Below are 20,407 nucleotides of genomic sequence, written 5' to 3'. Positions count from 1 at the left end.
CTCGACACCAGGGCACAGGTCAGGTTGTTGTACAGTTTGTTTTACAACCAGTTTCTGAAGCATTTACCCTTGACAACATTAAAGGTTTAGGGGAGGAGGTACGGAGGTCTCGGAGGATTAGGAAACTCCCAGATAGGTTGGCCTATGTAGCTCCCGTGGAACAGGGCGTAAGGTCTACTGTTTGGGAAGCAATGTGACTGTTTGTACCTGGATTGGGTTTTTGTGTCTGCAGGAATGGTTGGCGAGTTATTTATAAGTCATGAGGACATGACTAAATTTGGTGGGGGGAGAGTGTAAGGGGTTTCTTCTTTTATGTTACTGCTAAGGCTAATAAAAATGGCTTCTTTGTTATGTTAACTGCTGAGAAAGTTCTCTCTCTAGCGCTTGTTTGGGTTATATTACTGATAATGAGAATTGTATTCATTTGCTAACCAATTGGGATAGATATATTTCTTTCTTGTGTGTCTGTAAACTATTGTTTTCATGGGCTTTGGGGGAGAAGGCGCGATAGGGACAGAGAGAGAAGACACGATACTGTAAGCTGGGTGAAGGAACGGACCCCATGCGGGAGTCCGAGGACCAGGGTCTTCAGCGAGGAGAGGAGACGAGGACAGACTCATGTGCACCGTCTGGTCGACCACCATGGTTGGTCCCAGGCGGCGGGCCGAGGAGGTCGGAGGGGATCGAATGGGGGAAAGAAGACTCCGTTAATTGAGCTCCAACGGTTGTGCACAAAGTGGTTGAATTTTGTTAAGTCTGGCGCCTTTTACTTTCCTTTTATATGGTATCTCTAATAATTACATAGTTCCAGTAAATACTTATAAAGTGTAAGTATTTAATCGCATACGGTGTACTGTTCTGTTATTTGGCGGGTGGGGTACATCACACAGCATCTACACAAACTTGATTACCCAGTTTGGCGGGGCCAAAGGCTGCTCCCCCTAGACGAAAGCGAGCTGAGTGAGCCTGAGGCCGAGACTGGGGGCTACATATAGAAAACAAAGTCAAACAATAACATTTAAAAACAGACAAAAACAAACACCTCTTTGGATTTCAAGTTTCTGTAGATGTTTAATGGTTGAGGCATACTACAGTTCCCAGAAAATAACTTCTACATTACGATTGATGGCAAAGAAACACCATCCTCTCTTCAATTTTCTGAGGTAAATTGTCAGAAGATATGCCTGCCAGGCCAAGCACTGAATTTTTACAATACCTACAAGTCGTTGTTCTCCCTCTCCAATTGCTTCCACTGTGTTTAAAGCTTATTTTCATGACCATCTGGTTTCACCCCTTCAGGGACATCATCCCATCCCCAACCCTCCCTGCCACTTTATGAGCTTCTTTTCTCTCCTTCCCAGTTCTGATAGAGAGTATTTGACCTGAAACATTAACTCTGTTTCTCTTCCCACAGGTGTTGCCCTAGTGTGTAGTGTGAGTGGGAGCATCTGTGGGGTAGGTGGAGGGGTAAAGTTAATAAAAATGAAAGGGGAATTTTATAAAATTGTAAACACTGGAGGATTATGTAAATAGAGAACTTTCTTACGTCAGAGAGTGGTGAATTTGTGGAATCCATTGTCACAGATGGTTATGGAGGCCAAGTCATTGGTATATTTAAAGCGGAGGGTGATAGGCTTTTTATTATTACCTAGGGTGTCCAGGGTTACTGGGAGAAGGCAGGAAAATGGGGTTGAAGGGGACAATAAATCAGCCATGATGAAATGTTACAGCAGGGAGGTGGGGGGGAGGGGGTGGGGGAAGGGGGGATGGGAGGGGGAAGGGGGGATGGGAAGGGGAAGGGCGAAAGGGTGGGGGAAGTGGGGAGGGGTGGAGGGAGGAGGGAGGTGGGAGGGAGGGATACAGAGTTTGCAGAATACACAGTGGACCCTACATTTCATCCAAGGACATGTTGAGTACATTAATGCATTTGGATTCCTCCACAATTTAGAGGTCATTTTTAGTGACAACTCTACAGCTTAGCACATGCCCATAGTTAACCCATGTACTTACCTATTAACTTTGGCAGAAAATTCAGAAATGAAACCTTGAGAAGAGACTTTAGGATGATATCTTTTGGTTCATGAATTTAGTATCACAGAAGAAACCCAAAGCTAACAAGATTTCAATTTGTAAAAAATTAAATTAACTCACAGCAAAGAACAAGCTTGTAAAATGACTTGTTTTCTTTACATTCCCTTCGGAATGCATTGACATCAGAAGAGCTTCCTTTTCACAGGGTTATACATTGCATTAATGATGGCTGCACATCGCCATCTGCTGACAGGAATATTCTACAGTGACTAAATGATAAATTTATTTTGCAAATATACTCTCAAGGGAATTAAATTTCCAAGTTTATTTTAAATGTTTTTTCGAGAACATGGATTATCCTCTATGCATCTGACCTTTATTTTACCAGCTTTATATTATGTGTGCACTCATACTCCACAGTTACTACCCCACAACCATCAGGCTTTTGAACAAAAGGGTTAACTACATTCACTTGCTCATCCACTGAGATGTTCCCACAACCACTGATATCAATTTACGGACTCTTTATCTTGTTATTTCATGTTTGCATTATTTATTGCTATTTATCTACATTTGCACATTTTGGTATCTACTGCAGAAAAAACAGAAAGAAGTATACGTTGGGAGAACTTAAAAATGATAGCATACTTAAGCAACAATTCAAAACAGCTGTAGAACACCTCAACGTAAATGAAACAACACCGATTTGGGACAGATTTAAGTATGCTATACAGCAATCAGCAGAGGAGATAATCCCAGTACAAGAAATCCAACACACCAACAAGGGGTGGATAACCCAAGAAATTCTAGATCTGATGGAACAAAGAAAGTTAGTGAAGAATAATGAAGTGCAATACAGAGATTTAGACAGACAGACCAGACAATTTTGCAATATTGCAAAGGAAGAATGGCTGAATCAAAAATGCAATGAAGTAGAAAGCCATATTAAAAACAGCAAAGAAATGCACAAGAAAATTAAAGAAATTACCAGAATGAAGAAAACCTCCTCTACAGGATGCATAAGATCAGCAGACGGATCCGTACTAAAAGACCCGGATAAAGTATGTGAGAGGTGGATTCAGTATATAGATCTGCTTTTTGAAGATAATAGAAGGGAACCCCCAGATATTAAACATCCAAATTCTGGCCCACCTATTACCAAAGAAGAAATAACTAAAGCAATGAAAAGCATGAAACATGGTAAAGCCACTGGACCTGATGGAATTTCAGTGGAAATGATACAAGCCCAAGAAGATCTGGGCATAGGTATTCTTTTTGAACTGTTTAATGGCATATATGAGTCTGGTGTATTGCCTAACCATCTCTTGAAATCAGTATTTATAACTCTGCCAAAAATTCCTGGAACTATTGACTGCAAAAATTAGAGAACAATCAGTCTTATGAGTCACATAATAAAGATTTTGTTGAGAATTGTTCTGAGTCGAATTAAAAGCAAGTTAATGCCAGAAACTTCTGAACTGCAATATGGGTTTATTGAGGATAGAGGAACTATAAATGCAAGTTTCATACTATGAATGCTTTCAGGAAGGGCAATTGAATATCAAAATGATGTGGCGACCCACTTTCTGGCACACACGAACCAGCTCACAATAGCGCGCGCAGGCAGACAGCTGGCCCCAAAAAGGGCGCCAGGCCATCTCACCAGCAGGTGGAAAATCCCGCGCGTGGAAAGGGTCTGGGAATATGCATTCCCCACAGCAGTCCCGCCCCAGGGAGGGCGGGAACGGGAAGGCTTTAAAGCAGGCCGCGAAGTTTGAATAAATCTCTTTCATCGCAACTCTAACTCACCGACTCTGTGTGGTTATTCTAGCGCTGTGTGTAGCACACCGCTACAATTGGTGACCCCGACGGCCCAAACGATATTTGGACCAGAGATGACCAACGCTGCATCTGTTCACGCAGTTTCATTAAAACTGCCAAGCTTCTGGACGCTGCGACCCCAATTATGGTTCGAACAAGCAGAAGCTCAATTCCACATTCGGCAGATAACCTCGGAGTCCACTCGCTACTACTACGTGCTGAGCTCACTCGACCAAGAGACAGCTGCACAAGTTGAGGAGTTTATACAGTCGCCCCCGGAGGACAGCAAATACACAGCATTCAAAGCCCTGCTCATAAGGACTTTCAGACTCTCACGGCACGAACGAGCACGCCGCTTAATGCACCTGGATGGTTTGGGAGACAGGCCGCCATCAGCATTAATGAACGAGATGCTGGCCCTGGCTGAAGGACACAAACCCTGCCTCATGTTTGAGCAGGCGTTCCTAGAGCAACTGCCCAAGGACATATGCCTGCTGCTGTCCGACGCAGATTTCAGCAACCCCCGGGAGGTGGCGGCCCGGGCAGATGTGCTGTGGAATGCCAGGAAAGAGAGAGGGGTGCCCGTCACACAGATCACCAAGCTGCATGCCCAACGACAGACCAGACCAGGCCCGGCAGCAGAGCCTACAAAACCCGGCGACGGGAGTGAGGAGCCCAACGAACAATGGTGTTTCTACCACCAGCGGTGGGGCACAGAGGCCCGCCACTGCAGACCACCCTGCAAATTCCCGGGAAACGCCAGGGCCAGCCGCCGCTGATGGCTACAGCGGCTGGCCATCAGGACAGCCTCCTGTACATCTGGGACAAGCAGTCGGGACGCCGCTTTTTGGTCCACACCGGAGTGGAGATCAGCGTCTTACCTCCAACGAGTTACGACACCCGCAACAGAGAACCGGGACCCACCCTGAGGGCCGCAAATGGCAGCACAATACAAACCTACGGCACCCGCACAGTGCGGCTACAGTTCAGCTCCAGCCAGTTCACGTGGGACTTCACACTGGCCGCCGTGGCCCAACCACTCCTGGGGGCGGATTTTCTACGAGCCCACAGCCTGCTGGTCGACCTGCAAGGGAAGCGATTAATCCACACCAAGACTTTTCAAATGTTCTCCCTGGGTGAAGCACAGTTGCCAGCCCCACACCTGGACTCCATCACGCTGTCCGACGACGAATTCACCAGGGTCCTGGAGGATTTCCCATCAGTACTGACAGCACAGTTCACGGCAGCCATGCCCAGACATGGAGTACAGGACCACATCCCGACCCAGGGACCACCCCTCCACGCCCGGGCTCGAAGGCTTCCCCCGGACAAGCTCTGACTGGCGAAGGAGGAGTTCAAGAAGATGGAGGAATTGGGGGTCATACGACGGTCTGACAGCCCATGGGCCTCCCCACTTCATATGGTGCCCAAGGCAACGGGGGGCTGGAGACCATGCGGTGACTACCGCAGACTGATTGAGGCCGATCCAGACTGTGGACATTGGGGGCGGTATCGCCGATTCTGGGAGGGGGTTATGTGGCGACCCACTTTCTGGCACACACGAACCGGCTCACAACAGCGCGCGCAGGCAGAGGGCCGGCCCCAAATAGGGCGCCAGGCCATCTCACCAGCAGGGGGAAAATCCCGCGTGCAGAAAGGGACTGGGAATATGCATTCCCCACAGCAGTCCCGCCCCAGGGAGGGCGGGAACGGGAAGGCTTTAAAGCAGGCGGCGAAGTTTGAATAAATCTCTTTCATCGCAACTCTAACTCACCGACTCCGTGTGGTTATTCTAGCGCTATGTGTAGCACACCGCTACAATGATGTCTTTTTATGTTTTATTGATTTCACTAAAGCATTCAACGAAGTGCAACATGAAAAAATTATTTCAAATTCTCGCTAAACTAAACACTGACGAAAGGGACCAACAACTGCTTCAAAATTTATATTGGAATCAAACGGTGGTGGTAAAAATTGATGATAATATAAGCAGTTGGACTAAAATTCAAAGAGAAGTTAGACAGGGATGCGTTGCCTCACTGGAATTGTTTAATATCTATAGTGAAATGATTCTCAGAGAAATAGAAGACCTAGATGGGATAAAAATTGGAGGTGCTAACATCAACAATATAAGATATGCAGGTGATACCACCCTAATAGCAAGTGCTGCAAGAAACCTACAAATCCTCCTAGACAAAGTAGTACAAACAAGTGCAAATTTTGGTCTAACCATCAACTGTAAAACAACCAAATGTATGGTAATATCAAAACAGCAGGATACTCCCAACTGCCAATTGTACATCGGTAACCAAGAGATTGAACAAAAGACCAGCTTTAATTACCTTGGTAGCTTTATATCACAAGATGCTAGAAGTAAAGTAGAAATAAAAAGAAGAATTGCCATTACCAAAACCAACTTCCAAAAAATGAAACCCATTTTTACCAACAGCCACATTTCTATGACACCAAGGCTTAGGCGACTAAAATGTTATATCTGGTTAATCTTGCTGTATGCTTCCGAAACATGGAATATAACACCAGATCTCCAAAGAAACTTAGAAGCAACAGAAATGTGGTTTCTTAGAAGAATGCTGAAAATATCATATAGAGATAGGATAACTAATGAGACAGTACTCCAACATACCCATATAAAAAGATCTTTAATGAGAACATTAAATGAGAGTAAACTTAAATTCCTGGGCTATGTCATCAGAAAGGGAGAAATAGAATGCCTTACATTATAAGGCTGTATGCCTGGGAAACGTGGTAGAAAAAGGAAAAGAAGAAAATACATGGACACTGTGAAAGAACTAACAGATCTAAGTGTGTGACATATCATTGATGCTGCGAGGGATCATTCGACGTTGACAGCAATGATCGCCCAAGCATGTAACGCGCAAGACACATGAAGAAAGAGAGAGTTATCTATTGCACTCTGGTTGATCTTTCATTGATCCTGTTATAGGTATAATTCTGTAAATTTGCTGACTATACCCACTGGAAAATGATTCTCAGAGTTGTATATGGTGACATATGTACTTTGATAATAAATTTACTTTGAACTTTGAACATATTGCAGGTAACAGGTTGCAATTTTCCTTTTGGCCTGCTGGAACCGGCTTTATATCATTCTTCTCCGGTCTGATTAGCTATTCAATGGTTTCCCTCAATAACCACCAACAAATTTTTATCCTCAAACTCATCTACAGTTCACTTTGGAACATTCACCTCTAGGTGAACAAGTGTGAGCAGTCCCTATCCACTTCCTGCTGGTCCAGTCACCACACCATGAATTTGAAGTCTAGTTTGTCATAAATTGGCACTGTAAAGTCAGATGTACCAGAATTAAGAATAAACTCACAAAGCTCTAAGCGGTGGTCACTGTGATGAGACTGGGGCCAAAGTATAGGTGGGGACAAGCTTTAAGCTTGCAGTCACTGATGGGCACACTTTGTCTAAAGTGAATTCAATACTGCCAATGGGTGCTATGATTGACATGCCCTGTTTTGATCAGCAGAGAATTAAGGGGAAGGGAAATCTATTACTAACCTCCATGGCTTTACCAAACAAACCAGAAGAACAATGGTATGACTGGGATGGTTATTATCCTCTGAACCAGGAGAATATTTACACTTAGTGGCAATTTTATCAAGCCTGCTCGTTAATGCAAATATCTAATCAGCCAATAATGTGGCAGCAACTCAGTGCGTAAAAGCATGCAGACATAAGACCATAAGATATAGGAGCAAATTAGGCCATTTGGCCCATCAAGTTTGCTCTGTCATTTCATCATGGCTGATCCAATTTTCCTCTCAGCCCCAATCTCGCCTTCTCCCCGTATCCCTTCATGCCCTGACCAATTAAGAAATTATCAACCGCTGCCTTAAATATACACACAGACTTGGCCTCCGTAGCTGCCTGTGGCAAAGAATTCTTCAGATTCACCTCTCTGACTAAAGAAATTCCTCCTCACGCCCCTCTATTCTGAGGCTGTGTCACCTGGTTTTAGATCAATCTGGTCTTTAGAGTAATCCACAACATGGAGACAGCCTTTACATAAATTGTCAGTAACCTTAGACTCAGCACTGATGCATTGTCAAGAGGTTTAGCTGTTGTTCAGACCAAACATCAGAATAATTTATCACTGTGCAATGATTGGTGATGCCAGAAGGGGTAGTTTGACCATCTTAGAAACTGCTGATCTCCTAGGATTTTCATGCACAACAGTCTCTAGTTTACAGGGAATGTTGCAAAAAACCAAAAACATCCAGTGAGCGGCAGTTCTGTGGGTAAAAACACCTTGTTAATGAAAGAGTTCAGGGGAGAATGGCCAGACTGGTTCAAGCTGATAGGAAGGGAAAAGTAGCTCAAATAACCACTTGCTACAACGGTGGTGTGCAGGACAACAGCTCTGAATGCACAACATGTCGAACCTTGAAGTGGATAGGCTACAGCAGCAAAACCAACAAACATAAACTCGGTAGCCACTTTATTAGGTACAGCAAGTAACTTACAAAGTGGCCACTGAATGTGTAATGAAGTCATTGGGTGTATTTAAGGCAGAGATTGATAGGTATCTGAGTAGCCAGGGCATCAAAGGTTATGGAGAGAAGGCAGGGGAGTGGGACTAAATAGGAGAAAATGGATCAGCTCTTGATAAAATGGCGGAGCAGACTCGATGGGCTGAATGGCCTACTTCTGCTCCTTTGTCTTATGGTCTTATGGAATGTTTAAATGATAAACACAGTCTGCAGAAATAAAACACAGCAGAGTAGGAAAGAATGTTTCCAGCAGTTTGTAGCGTTTAGCTTAGAAAGGGACAAAATTAACTTAGAGATTTCGAACAAAACCATTTTAATGCATGGTGTTAGAATTCTCCTGTAGACTATTTACCCTTCATTATACTGCTGATTAATCTTTATCCTCAGGGTCTCTCAACTGTCTCCCATCTGTCACTAATGAAGAAGTATAATCTGTGAGATACTGAAGAGTGACTCCAGTGAGGAACGGGACAGCAAAGAGAGTACATGGAACTTTTTTTTGTACCAGTAATAAAGGTTGTGGGAAGAAATGGAAAAAGGCAGAGAAAAAAAATGAATTAAATAAATTCTGAAGTGATGCCTTCACCTTTAATTGGCATTATCAAATAAGAACTAGGGATACGCAGAAATATTGCCAGAGAACTGAAGAAGATAAGACACAGGATGTCATCAGGAAACTAATTACAAGAAGATAAGAAGAAAAAAATAATAAGACATTTAATTTTAAACTCAGATATTAACTACAGTTTTTTCCAGGGCTCCAGTTATCTTTGCATGTAATTTAGGAGAAAAGCAGTGAATTTTAAAAGCAGAAGCCTTTTTGTGTTTATTGGCTGGGATATATCCACACAGGAATCACGGAACTCTTACTAGGCTGATAAAATGACTGTTAATCCATGGTTGTGACACGTTTCGTGAGATATCATCTTTACCTCTCATTCTCTTCAATGGTCTGGTCCATATATTGGAAAATATTCTGGAATAGTTTGTGGCTGGAGAGACCATTAATTTCATATCCATAGCTTCTCTTCCAGTATTGCTTCAGGTCTGCCATGTACTCCAGTACCTGAGACACAAACAGATAATTGGAATAGCTAGTTTAAGATTACTATTGCTATTCCAGTTAAAGCATTACCCATACAAAGCAAGCAAATATGAATTAACATGTGATTTAGATACTGTTCTATAACCAAAAAAGCAATAGCAGTTATCTGATTTACCACTTGGAATATGATAATTGATGTAAAATACATGTTCTCCATGCATATTTTTATAATGGTGAATCAAATAATCACTTCTTGGTCTCACTGCATTACAATCATGTAGGTGACAGCTTGATCAATAATTTCTGTGTTCGGAAATCAAACTATTATTTTTAGATGGCTCACTAAGCTGAGGTACAGCGGATTACAGCAGACACTTTGCTTGATCTGAGTGCACTGACTACTGTTCTTACATCACACAGACACCACCTTCTGCCACGGTGTGCAAGACAGGAAAGGTGGGAAGAGGAAATATTGGCCATTCTCCTTATTAACTGGATGTTATCCAGTGATCCCTACAGGAGGTGTGATCATTACAACGATTCCCGTAAGAGAAATGATCCTTATTCAATCTGTCCTGCTGGAGGAGTGACTTATGCCAATACACCTCATGGAAGTCACATCATTCTATTAGCCCCTATTGGTGTAAGATCCTTGCTGGAAGGTGAAGAGGAAAGAACAGGAATGAATGTTGGATGGTGGAATTGATGACACTGGGATAATAGTACATCGTGGAAGAGTGGTAATTGGAAAAGAAATAAAAGTTGCAGGATCATTGCTCAGTATAACCAAGCAAAAAAAAAAAAAGAGGAAGCTGGAAGTTCAAATGAAAAACAAACACTGTTTAACATTGCTTATTTCAACATTGAGTTCATTAGCACATATGTGACTAGATAGGTGCTGATCCTTGATGGAATGGTTTTGTCTCGGCAAAAGTTTGAATGAAATTTAATGTAAGGTTGAGGCAACTAGTCTTCCGGCATCAGGAGCATCTTGCTCCTATATAACTGTGACTGCTACTGGAGGGTCAATTTCTCAGTTATGTATTGTGTATCACTTGCTGATGGAAAATGAGACCACAGCTTACGTAAGATTTTCTTGTTAAACAGACATGATTTATAAAGGACACATTTGTAGTGATATCATTATTACCTCTACGTCTTCTTTATCGAAAAGGTCACACCAGGGAGAAACTATGCCTTTAAGGATGAACTCATAAATACAGAGGTAAAACGTCGCTTCCACCATTTCTGCAAGACAAAGATTTATAAAAAAAAGAACTTAACCACCTATTTTACTGATCAGATTATAACATTGTCAAATTTTTTGTTGATACAAAGGTCAATGTGAAGAGGACACAATAAGTCTGCAAAGACAATTTGACAGCTCAGTTAAGGACACGGTGACAATGGTTAAATTATAATAGAATGTGAGGTTATGCATAGGAACAGAAAAATATTTAATGTGAGTGCATGAAGTGACACTGATCTGTTGATGCATAAACGTGCAGAAAGTAATAAATTAATAACAGTGACGAAATTATTTTGCCAATACATTAGCATCACTGTCCGTCTCTGAGCAATCTATCACTTGGACAAGAATATCAACTTGGCACCACCTAGTGGTCCACAAGGCAGATGTCAGGAAAGCTGTGAAATGGACTTAAAAGGATTGGAATTTTTATCATTAGTTTTAATGCAATTGACATCACATTAAATCCATCAGGAGAGTCACAGACAAAAAGAGCATCGTTTTCATTTGGAATCTTACTTGTATTATGATTCAACTCCTAGCAAAACGCTCACTGATCCTAACTGCTAAAAGATGAGTCTGTATATTTCTTGTGAAAGATTGGATTTGAATTAGGTGCAATTTTTAAGGGAAGGACAAGGAGGATATTAATTCACATCTCAATTTATTAACATACTCCATCGCGATCGAAGGAGAATGAGCGCAAGGTGAAGGAAAAGCAATTGCTGGATGTAGGCATGAATCTGCAGACATATAACAGTTGACTACTTGGCCATGTCGGCGTGACTGCAGTGTGACATGTCTGGCAAGAGCTTTTCCCTCACTGCCACTCTACTGCACCAACGCAGCACTGTATTATGACTCGAGGAAAGTGCAGCCAACACTTCTGCCACGCTAACCATTACCTGGCTGCACCGTGACCATTGATGTGCTTGCACTAGATTAGTGATCACCAACCTTTTTAAGCCCAAGATCCCCTACCTCAACCTTAGTGAAAGGCAAGATCTACCTACTAAATCATTTAGAGAAAAAACAGCTCAGATTGTACTTCCAATTTGAGGCCTTTTATTTGGGCTAATTGTGTTTCAATTACACAAAATACGTTTGTCGAACTTTCAAATTAATTCAAACAAGAAAACACTGTAACTAAGCATATCAAACAGGCCATAGCTGTCTTTCTTTAAGAATATTACAATACTTCACACCTTTAATTCTAAGTTTCATTATTTAATTTTATTTCAACACAAAAAATAAATGAATAAAAATTGACTGTTGCACTCACTGTGATGACTGGGGCTGAATACTTTCTGCTAGTTCCCTGAAATTTGGCTCATAACTACAGCCAGCCAGTTTGAGACAGTCTGTGAGGTGTCTGTTAGTAAGACAGCTCCTGTACTTAGATTTAATAATTTTCATTTGTGAAAATGCAATTTCACATGGATAAGTTGACCCGAAGTAGGCACTGACTTTTGGTGCTATAAAACCAACACGCACACCGCGCATTGCTGGGGCCCCATCAGTTGTAATTGCCACCAGTTTATGAATGGTGATGTCATTTTCAGGGACATATTTTTTAAACTCATTGTAAATATCCTCACCTCTCGTTCTCTCCTTTAATTGCAAAAGAGTGAGGAAGTCCTCCTTTGTTTTAAAATCCTGGAAAACCATTCTGACAAATACAACAAGCTGAGCTGTTTGCATTACATTCAGGGATTCATCGAACTGTAGTGAAAAATATTCAGAGTGACAATCGATCCACGAACTCTGACAGTGTCTCTAACCTCCTTGTCACTGTTGCAGGGCCAAGCGGTATATTATGTATTGCGGTTGTGATGCCGTTTTTGTTTTTAAAGTCATTAAAAACAGTCTCTGCGGTAATGGCAATTGCTTTCTTGAATAACTTGCCATCCGTAAAAGGCTTCTTGTGTTTAGCCAAAAGGCGACTTACATGAAATGATGCTTCAATAACAGCCTTATTTTGAGCAGCATGTTTTGTGAAAAACGATTGCTGGGCCTTCAACCCCGATTTCAGCTCCTCAACTTTCCTGGCACGAATTGCGCTCTTGGGGGGTAAATGTCTTTAAATTTCTGGTGGTTGGTGTTGCGGTGCCGCTCCAGGTTCCCCCTTTTAGTCAGTGCTTGTGTTTGGTGGCACAACATACATACACACTTGTCTTTCACCAAGGTAAATAGAAATTCCTCTTCCCATTCTGGATGGAGTTTGTACATTTTCGCCTTCTTTCGTGGAGCCTCCGCCATGTTATCAGGATATCACAAGCGAGTGCTGTATGTTGATGTTTGCAACAGTCTGTACTCTTATCAAATCTAGTTGGTCACTTTGATGCAGGACAAGCTACGCTGAAAACGTGGGGCATGGTGAGGGAGCTATACACATGCGCACTGGGCAGAATGAACGGAACTAAAACCCCACAACCCGGAAACAATCTCTCTTTACAAACAGCTTTCAGTAGCGAAAGTATTGCTATATTACTATTATCCTAATTACTATTACTTTTTTTTTATAATGCTCACATTACAACATTATTTGTGTATTTATTTTTGATTTTTTTCGAGATCTAAAAAAAGTCTCAAAGGTCGGCGGGTTGGCAACCACTACACTAGGTGGTAGATCTTGGCATTTAAAATGAGGCAGCAGCAAGGCAAAAACTTCACCCCCAAAACTATGCAAATAGGCTGCTTAGAACATAAGAAATGGGAGCAGAAGTAGGTAATCTGGTTTATTGATAATACTCTGTCATTCAATGAGATTATGGCTGATGGACTCAGCTACACCTACCTAACTTTTCACCATAACCCTTAATTCCTTTACTATGCAAAAACCTATCTGTGACTTAAATATAGTTAATGAGGTAGTCTCTACTGCTTCTTTGGGCAGAGAGTTCCTCAGATTCACTACTCTTTGGAAAAAGCAGTTTCTCCTCATGTCCATTCTAAATCTACTGCCCGAGTCTTGAGGTAATGTCCCCTAGTCCTAGTTTCACCTACCAGTAGAAACAATTTGTCTGGCTCTATCTTATCTATCCCTTTCATAATTTTATGTTTCAATAAGATTCCCTCTCATTGTCGTTTTAAAATCTGTGAATGATAACATTTTGTTTAAGCAACATACATAAGAGTTGCCGATGAACACAGCAGGCCAGGCAGCATCTCTAGGAAGAGGTGCAGTCGACGTTTCAGGTCGAGACCCTTCGTCAGGACATTTTGTTTAAAGTAGGTTGTAAGAAATATGGAATAAAAGCATTGATATAGGGTCAGATCAGTGACAGGCTCTTTGACAGCAAGCAACAGTAATGGAGGTAAGCAGCTTACTTCAACTACTAGGATATTATATTCTTCCCTAAGAAAATGTCTTGCTCATTGCTGCTGATATAATTCAGCAGATGCTCAAGAATTCTGGACTAAGACAGGCAGAAATCACAAAATGTGCACCCATTTTGTTTTAGTACATTACGTCAGTGGTCCCCAACCACCGGGCCGCGGACCGGTGCTGGGCCGCAAAGCATGTGCTACTGGGCCGCGAGGAAATGATACGAGTCAGCTGCACCTTTCCTCATTCCCTGTCATGCACTTTTGAACTTGAACATAGGGTTAGCAACTGTCCCGTATTTGCCGGGACATCCTGTATATTGGGCTAAATTGGTTTGTCCCATACGGGACTGCCCTTGTCCCGTATTTCCCCCGCTAAGGTAGAGCGTTCCTGTGAAACCATTGATAAGTGGAAATGGTGTAAAGCAAAGAAGCAATTACCATTAATCTATCTGGGAAAAATTTTTGAGCGTTCCCAGACCCAAAAAATAATCTACCAAATCATACCAAGTAACACATAAAACCTAAAATAACACTAACATATAGTAAAAGCAGGAATGATATGATAAATACACAGCCTATATACAGTAGAAATAATGTATGTACAGTGTAATTTCACTTAACAGAATCAGGAAGGTTAAACCAAAACCAAAAGAAAAAAAAGGCACGTACACGCAAGCGTACACAGGTGCCCGTGTAAGGCTTCATTGTCATGGTAGTCTTTCTCGGGGTAAACACGTGTCCCGTATTTGACTGCTACTTTTGTCCCTTATTTGGGAGTGAGAAAGTTGGCAACTCTAACTGTAAAAGACATGTCGAGGTGAGTTTAACCCTACTTGAACCCCCACCAGTCAGCCGGTTCGCAAGAATATTGTCAATATTAGACCATAAGACAAAGGAGCAGAAGTAGGCCATTCGGCCCATCAAGTCCGCTCCGCCATTTTATCATGAGCTGATCCATTTTCTCCTATTTAGTCCCACTCCCCTGCCTTCTCACCATAACCTTTGATGCCCTGGCTACTCAGATACCTATCAATCTCTGCCTTAAGTACACCCAATGACTTGGCTTCCACTGCTGCCCGTGGCAACAAATTCCATAGATTCACCCATCTGACTAAAAAATTTTTTTCGCATTTCTGTTCTGAATGGGCGCCCTTCAATCCTTAAGTCATGCCCTCTTGTACTAGACTCCCCCATCATGGGAAACAACTTTGCCACATCCACTCTGTCCATGCCTTTTAACATTTGAAATGTTTCTATGAGGTCTCCCCTCATTCTTCTAAACTCCAAGGAATACAGTCCAAGAGCGGACAAACGTTCCTCATATGTTAACCCTCTCATTCCCAAAATCATTCTAGTGAATCTTCTCTGTACCCTCTCCAATGTCAGCACATCCTTTCTTAAATAAGGAGACCAAAACTGCCCACAGTACTCCAAGTGAGGTCTCACCAGTGCCTTATAGAGCCTCAACATCACATCGTTGCTCCTATACTCTATTCCTCTAGAAATGAATGCCAACATTGCATTCGCCTTCTTCACTACTGACTCAACCTGGAGGTTAACTTTAAGGGCATCCTGTACGAGGACTCCCAAGTCCCGTTGCACCTCAGAACTTTGAATTCTTTCCCCATTTAAATAACAGTCTGCCCATTTATTTTTTCTGCCAAAGTGCATAACCATACAGTTTCCAACATTGTACTTCATTTGCCACTTCTCTGCCCATTCTTCCAATCTATCCAAGTCTCTCTGCAGACTCTCCGTTTCCTCAGTACTACCGGCCCCTCCACCTATCTTCGTATCGTCAGCAAACTTAGCCACAAAGCCATCTATTCCATAATCTAAGTCGTTGATGTACAATGTAAAAAGAAGCGGCCCCAACACTGATCCCTGCGGAACACCACTGGTAACCGGCAGCCAACCAGAATAGGATCCCTTTATTCCCACTCTCTGTTTCCTGCCAATCAGCCAACGCTCTATCCACGTATGTAACTTTCCCGTAATTCCATGGGCTCTTATCTTGTTAAGTAGCCTCATGTGTGGCACCTTGTCAAAGGCCTTCTGAAAATCCAAATATACAACATCCACTACATCTCCCTTGTCTAGCCTACTGGTAATTTCCTCAAAAAATTGTAATAGGTTTGTCAGGCAGGATTTTCCTTTAAGGAATCCATGCTGAGTTCTGCCTATCTTGTCATATGCCTCCAGGTACTCTGTAACCTCATCCTTGACAATCGACTCCAACAACTTCCCAACCACGGATGTCAAGCTAACAGGTCTATAATTTCCTTTTTGCTTCCTTGCCCCCTTCTTAAATAGCGGAGTGACATTTGCAATCTCCCAGTCCTCCGGAACCATGCCAGAATCTATCGACTTTTGAAAGATTATCGCTAATGCCTCCGCAATCTCCACAGCTACTTCCTTCAGAACACGAGGGTGCATTCCATCTGGTCCAGGAGATTTATCTACCTTTAGCCTATTCAGCTTCCTGAGTACTTTCTCTGTCGTAATCGTGACTGCGCACACTTCTCTTCCCTGCCACCCTTGAGTGTCCGGTATACTGCTGTCTTCCCTCAGTGAAGACTGATGCAAAATTCAGTCTTCAGAGTTCAGTTCCTCTGCCATCTCCTCATCTCCCATTACAGTTTCTCCAGCATCATTTTCTATCAATCCTATATCTACTCTCACCTGTCTTATTAAACCGGTCCACGGTGCAAAAAAGGTTGGAGACCCCTGCATTACTGACTGGCCATCAATATCAATAAGCGATTTCATCTTTCTACAGACTCCCTGCTTCTTCAACACTACCTGCCCTTCCACCTATCTTCATATTGTCTGCAAACTTGGACACAAAGCCATCAATTCCATCATTCAAATCATTGACATATAACATGAAAAAAGCGGTCCAAACACCGACCCCTGTGGAATACTTCTCATCACTGGTAGCCAACCAGAAAATACCTTCTTTATTCTCACTCTTTGCATGCTGCCAATCAGCCAATGTTCCATCCATGCTAGTATCTTTCCTATAAATTGACCTTTATCTTGTTAAGCAACCTCATTTGCAGCACCTTGTCAAAAGCCTTCTGAAAATTCAAGTGAACAACATTCAATGACTCTCCTTTGTCTATCATGCCTGTTATTTTCATAAAGAATTCCAACAGATTTGTCAGGTAAGATTTCCCCTCAAGGAAACCATACTGACTTTGGCCTATTTTATCCTGCATTTCAAAGTACAGTACCGTGAAACCTCATCATTAATAGTGGACTCCAACATCTTCCCAACGACTGAAATCAGGCTAAGGAGCCTATAATTTCTTTTCTTCTGCCTCCCTCCCGTCTTAAAGAATGGAGTGACATTGCAATCCAGTCCCCTGGAACCATTCCAGAATCTAGTTATACTTTAAAGATCTTTACTAATGCCTCCACAATCTTTCAGAACCCTCGGGTGTAGTCCATCTGATTCAGGTGTCTTCCACAATGAAGACTGACGCAAAACAGTATTATGTCTGTCCGTCATTTCTTTGTTCTCAATTACTACCTCTCCAGCATCATTTTCCAGTAGTCCGATATCTACTCTTGCCTCTCTTTTAAGCATTATACACCTGAAAAATCTTTTGGTAACTCCTTTTATATTATTGGCTAGCTTACCTTCATATTTCATATTTTCTCTTCTTAAGGCTTTTTAGTTGCTTTCTGGTGGCTTTTAAAAGCTTCCCAATCCTTTACCTTCCCAGTAACTTTTGCTACAGTATACACTCTCTTTTTTTTAACTTCCCTTGTCAGCCATGGTTGCCTCATCCCCCTTCATCTTTGAGAAGCATCTATCCTGCACCTTCTGCATTGCCCCAGAAACTCCAGCCATTGCTGTTCTGCTGGTGTCCCCTTCCAATCAACTCTGGCCAGCTCCTCTCTCTTGACTCTGTAATTCTTTTTACTCCACTGTAATATTGATACATTTGACTACCTCTTCTCCCTCTCAAACTGCAGGGTGAATTCTATCATATTATGATCACTACTGCCTAAGGGTTTCTTTACTTTAAGCTCCCTAATCAAATCTGGTTTATTACACAACACCCAAACTAGATCTGCCTTTCCCCTAGTGGGCTCAACCACAAGTCGCTGTAAAAAGCCATCTCGTTGCCATTCTACAAACTCCCTCTCTTGGGATCCAACACCAACCTGATTTTCCCAATCTACCTGCATTTTGAAATCCCCCTTCACTACTGTAACATTGACCTTTTTACATGCCTTTTCTATCTTCCGTTGCAATTTGTATCCCACATCCTGGATCCTACTGGAGATAACTCCCATAAAGATCTTATTACACTTGCAGTTTCTTAACTCTACCTAAAAGAATTCTACATCTTCCAATCGTATGTCATCTCTTTCTAAGAATTTGATTTCATTTTTACCAACAGAATGATGCCACTTCCTCTGCCTACCCGCCAGTCCTATCGATACAAAGTGTATCTGTGGATGTTAAGCTCCCAACTATGATTTTCTTTCAGCTATGACTAGCAATGTCATATCTACCCATCTCTAACTACGCCACAAGATCATCTACTTTTTTCTGTATAGTGTGTGCATTCAAATATAACACCTTCAATCCTGTATTCTTCACTTTTTTTGATTTTGCCCCCATATTGCACTTCAACTCATCCCATTAACTGCAATTTTCCCCTATAACTGCCTGACCTTCCTCACAGTCTCACTACACAATGCATCAACGTATACCAACTGCCCCGTCACTCTGATTTCCATCCCACTGCGAAATTAGTTTAAACCCTCCCCAACAGTTCTAACAAACTTGCCCGCTGGGATATTGGTCCCCCTCAGGTTCAGGTGTAACCCATCCTTTTTGTACAAGTCATACCTTCCCAAGAAGAAATCTCAATGATTCATACATCTGAAACCCTGCCCCCCGCACCATTTCCTCATCAACACATTCATCTGTCAATTCATCCTATTCTTAACCTCACTGGCGCAGGGCACAGGCAGCAATCGAGGTCCTGTTTTTCAGCTTTCTACCCAACTCCCTATATTCTCTCTTCAGATCCCCTCCCTTTCCTACCTATGTCATTGGTATCAATATGTACCATGACTTCCATCTGCTCACTCTCCTCCTTCAGAATGCTGTGGACCCAATCTGAGACATCCCTGACCTTGGCAGACAAAATTCCATCTGTGTTTCTTTTTCACGTCCACAGCATCTCCGGTGTGTTCTTCTGTCTATGGAATTCCTTATCACTACTGCAATCTGTTTCTCCCCCCTTCCCTTCTGAGCCACAAAGCCAGACTCAGTGCCAGAAAGCCAGTCACTGTGTCTTCCTCCAGTAGGTCATACCCCCAATAGTTTCCAAAGCTGTATACTTATTACTGAGGGGAATGGCCACAGGGGTACTCTGCACTGAGTGCCTAATCTCTCTCCCTCTCCTGAGATTCACCCAAGCATCTGCCTCCTGCAACTTAGAGGTGACTACCTCCCTGTAACTCCTCTGTATCACCTCCTCATTCTCTTGTATGAGCCCAACAACGTACAATTTTTGCACAAATAACTTGCTCATGGTTCCTAAGATTGTCGTAGCCAGGGGTGGTAGTGGAGATAAACTCCCACTACCTATGAAGTGCTCCAAATGGCATGTGTCTCTAACAGCCTCTGACAACCAAGTCTAACTCTTGGCCTTCTCGTGAGGCTTAGCTACTAGGCCCGGCGGAACTGTTTCTACTGACAAGAGGAGGGGCAAAGGCAGACCACTGGTACCTCAAAACCAGCTGCTTCAGGCAGGTGGGGCTTGTCAGCTTTGGACGGCAGCCCGCCTAGGAGGATTTTATCTTGATTTTAAACCTCCGCTGCCTTCTGGCCATGCCCACCCATGGGAAAGGCTTTGGGAGTAAACCCCGAGGAAGAAATCTGGAGCCGGGGTTCCTAAGGCAGTTTGATGTTCTTTACAACTTCACTCTGGCAACCTCTGCGATGACACTGGTGCCAAACTGTATCAGCGCTTGCCCTTCCCTTGGACTACATCAGTAACGTGGAGAGGGGAATCCACTGCATGGGCAACAGCCGGTTCTTCAAATCTTCCCGCCCAGGCTTGCGCTCTGGGGAGGACACAGACCACCAGAGGTGCAAACCCATGATCCCTTGGGAATGACGGCTGCCTATTACTAACTTGCCGGTTCATTCCCAGTTTTACCAGGGTCATTTAACTCAAGACCTAATTAAAACAAGGCCCAAAGTTTAGATGTGAGGTGAGCATGATGGCTTTTGAGACACAAAGGAGTGCTGGGAAAGGGGAAAACACTCCAGTGGTTGGGCTATACGTCACACAAAGGAAGATATCTTTGATTGTTGGAGGTCAACCATCCCAGGTTCAGGAAACTCCTGCAAGTCCA

General features: G+C 42.8%; 1 protein-coding gene across 3 annotated transcripts in view; it reads right to left on the bottom strand.

Moving 5' to 3' along the window:
- The window catches only part of LOC140185701 (multiple inositol polyphosphate phosphatase 1-like), an 81,552-nt gene that overhangs the window by 50,523 nt on the left and 10,622 nt on the right, over positions 1 to 20,407 (bottom strand). For all 3 annotated transcript variants that reach the window (XR_011882697.1, XM_072239245.1, XM_072239247.1), the window contains exons 2-3: positions 10,589 to 10,686; positions 9,326 to 9,459 (exon numbers count right to left, since the gene is read on the bottom strand). Coding sequence is in view for 2 of the 3 variants with exons in the window: in XM_072239245.1 (XP_072095346.1) it covers positions 9,326 to 9,459; positions 10,589 to 10,686 (232 nt within the window). In the remaining variant the exon portion in view is untranslated. The remainder of the gene's footprint in view (positions 1 to 9,325; positions 9,460 to 10,588; positions 10,687 to 20,407) is intronic.

Source organism: Mobula birostris, chromosome 21, assembly GCF_030028105.1.
Source record: "Mobula birostris isolate sMobBir1 chromosome 21, sMobBir1.hap1, whole genome shotgun sequence".
NCBI classification, from domain to species: domain Eukaryota; kingdom Metazoa; phylum Chordata; class Chondrichthyes; order Myliobatiformes; family Myliobatidae; genus Mobula; species Mobula birostris.
Note: the sequence above shows the minus strand (reverse complement) of the source record. Positions and strands in the feature narration are given on the sequence as shown.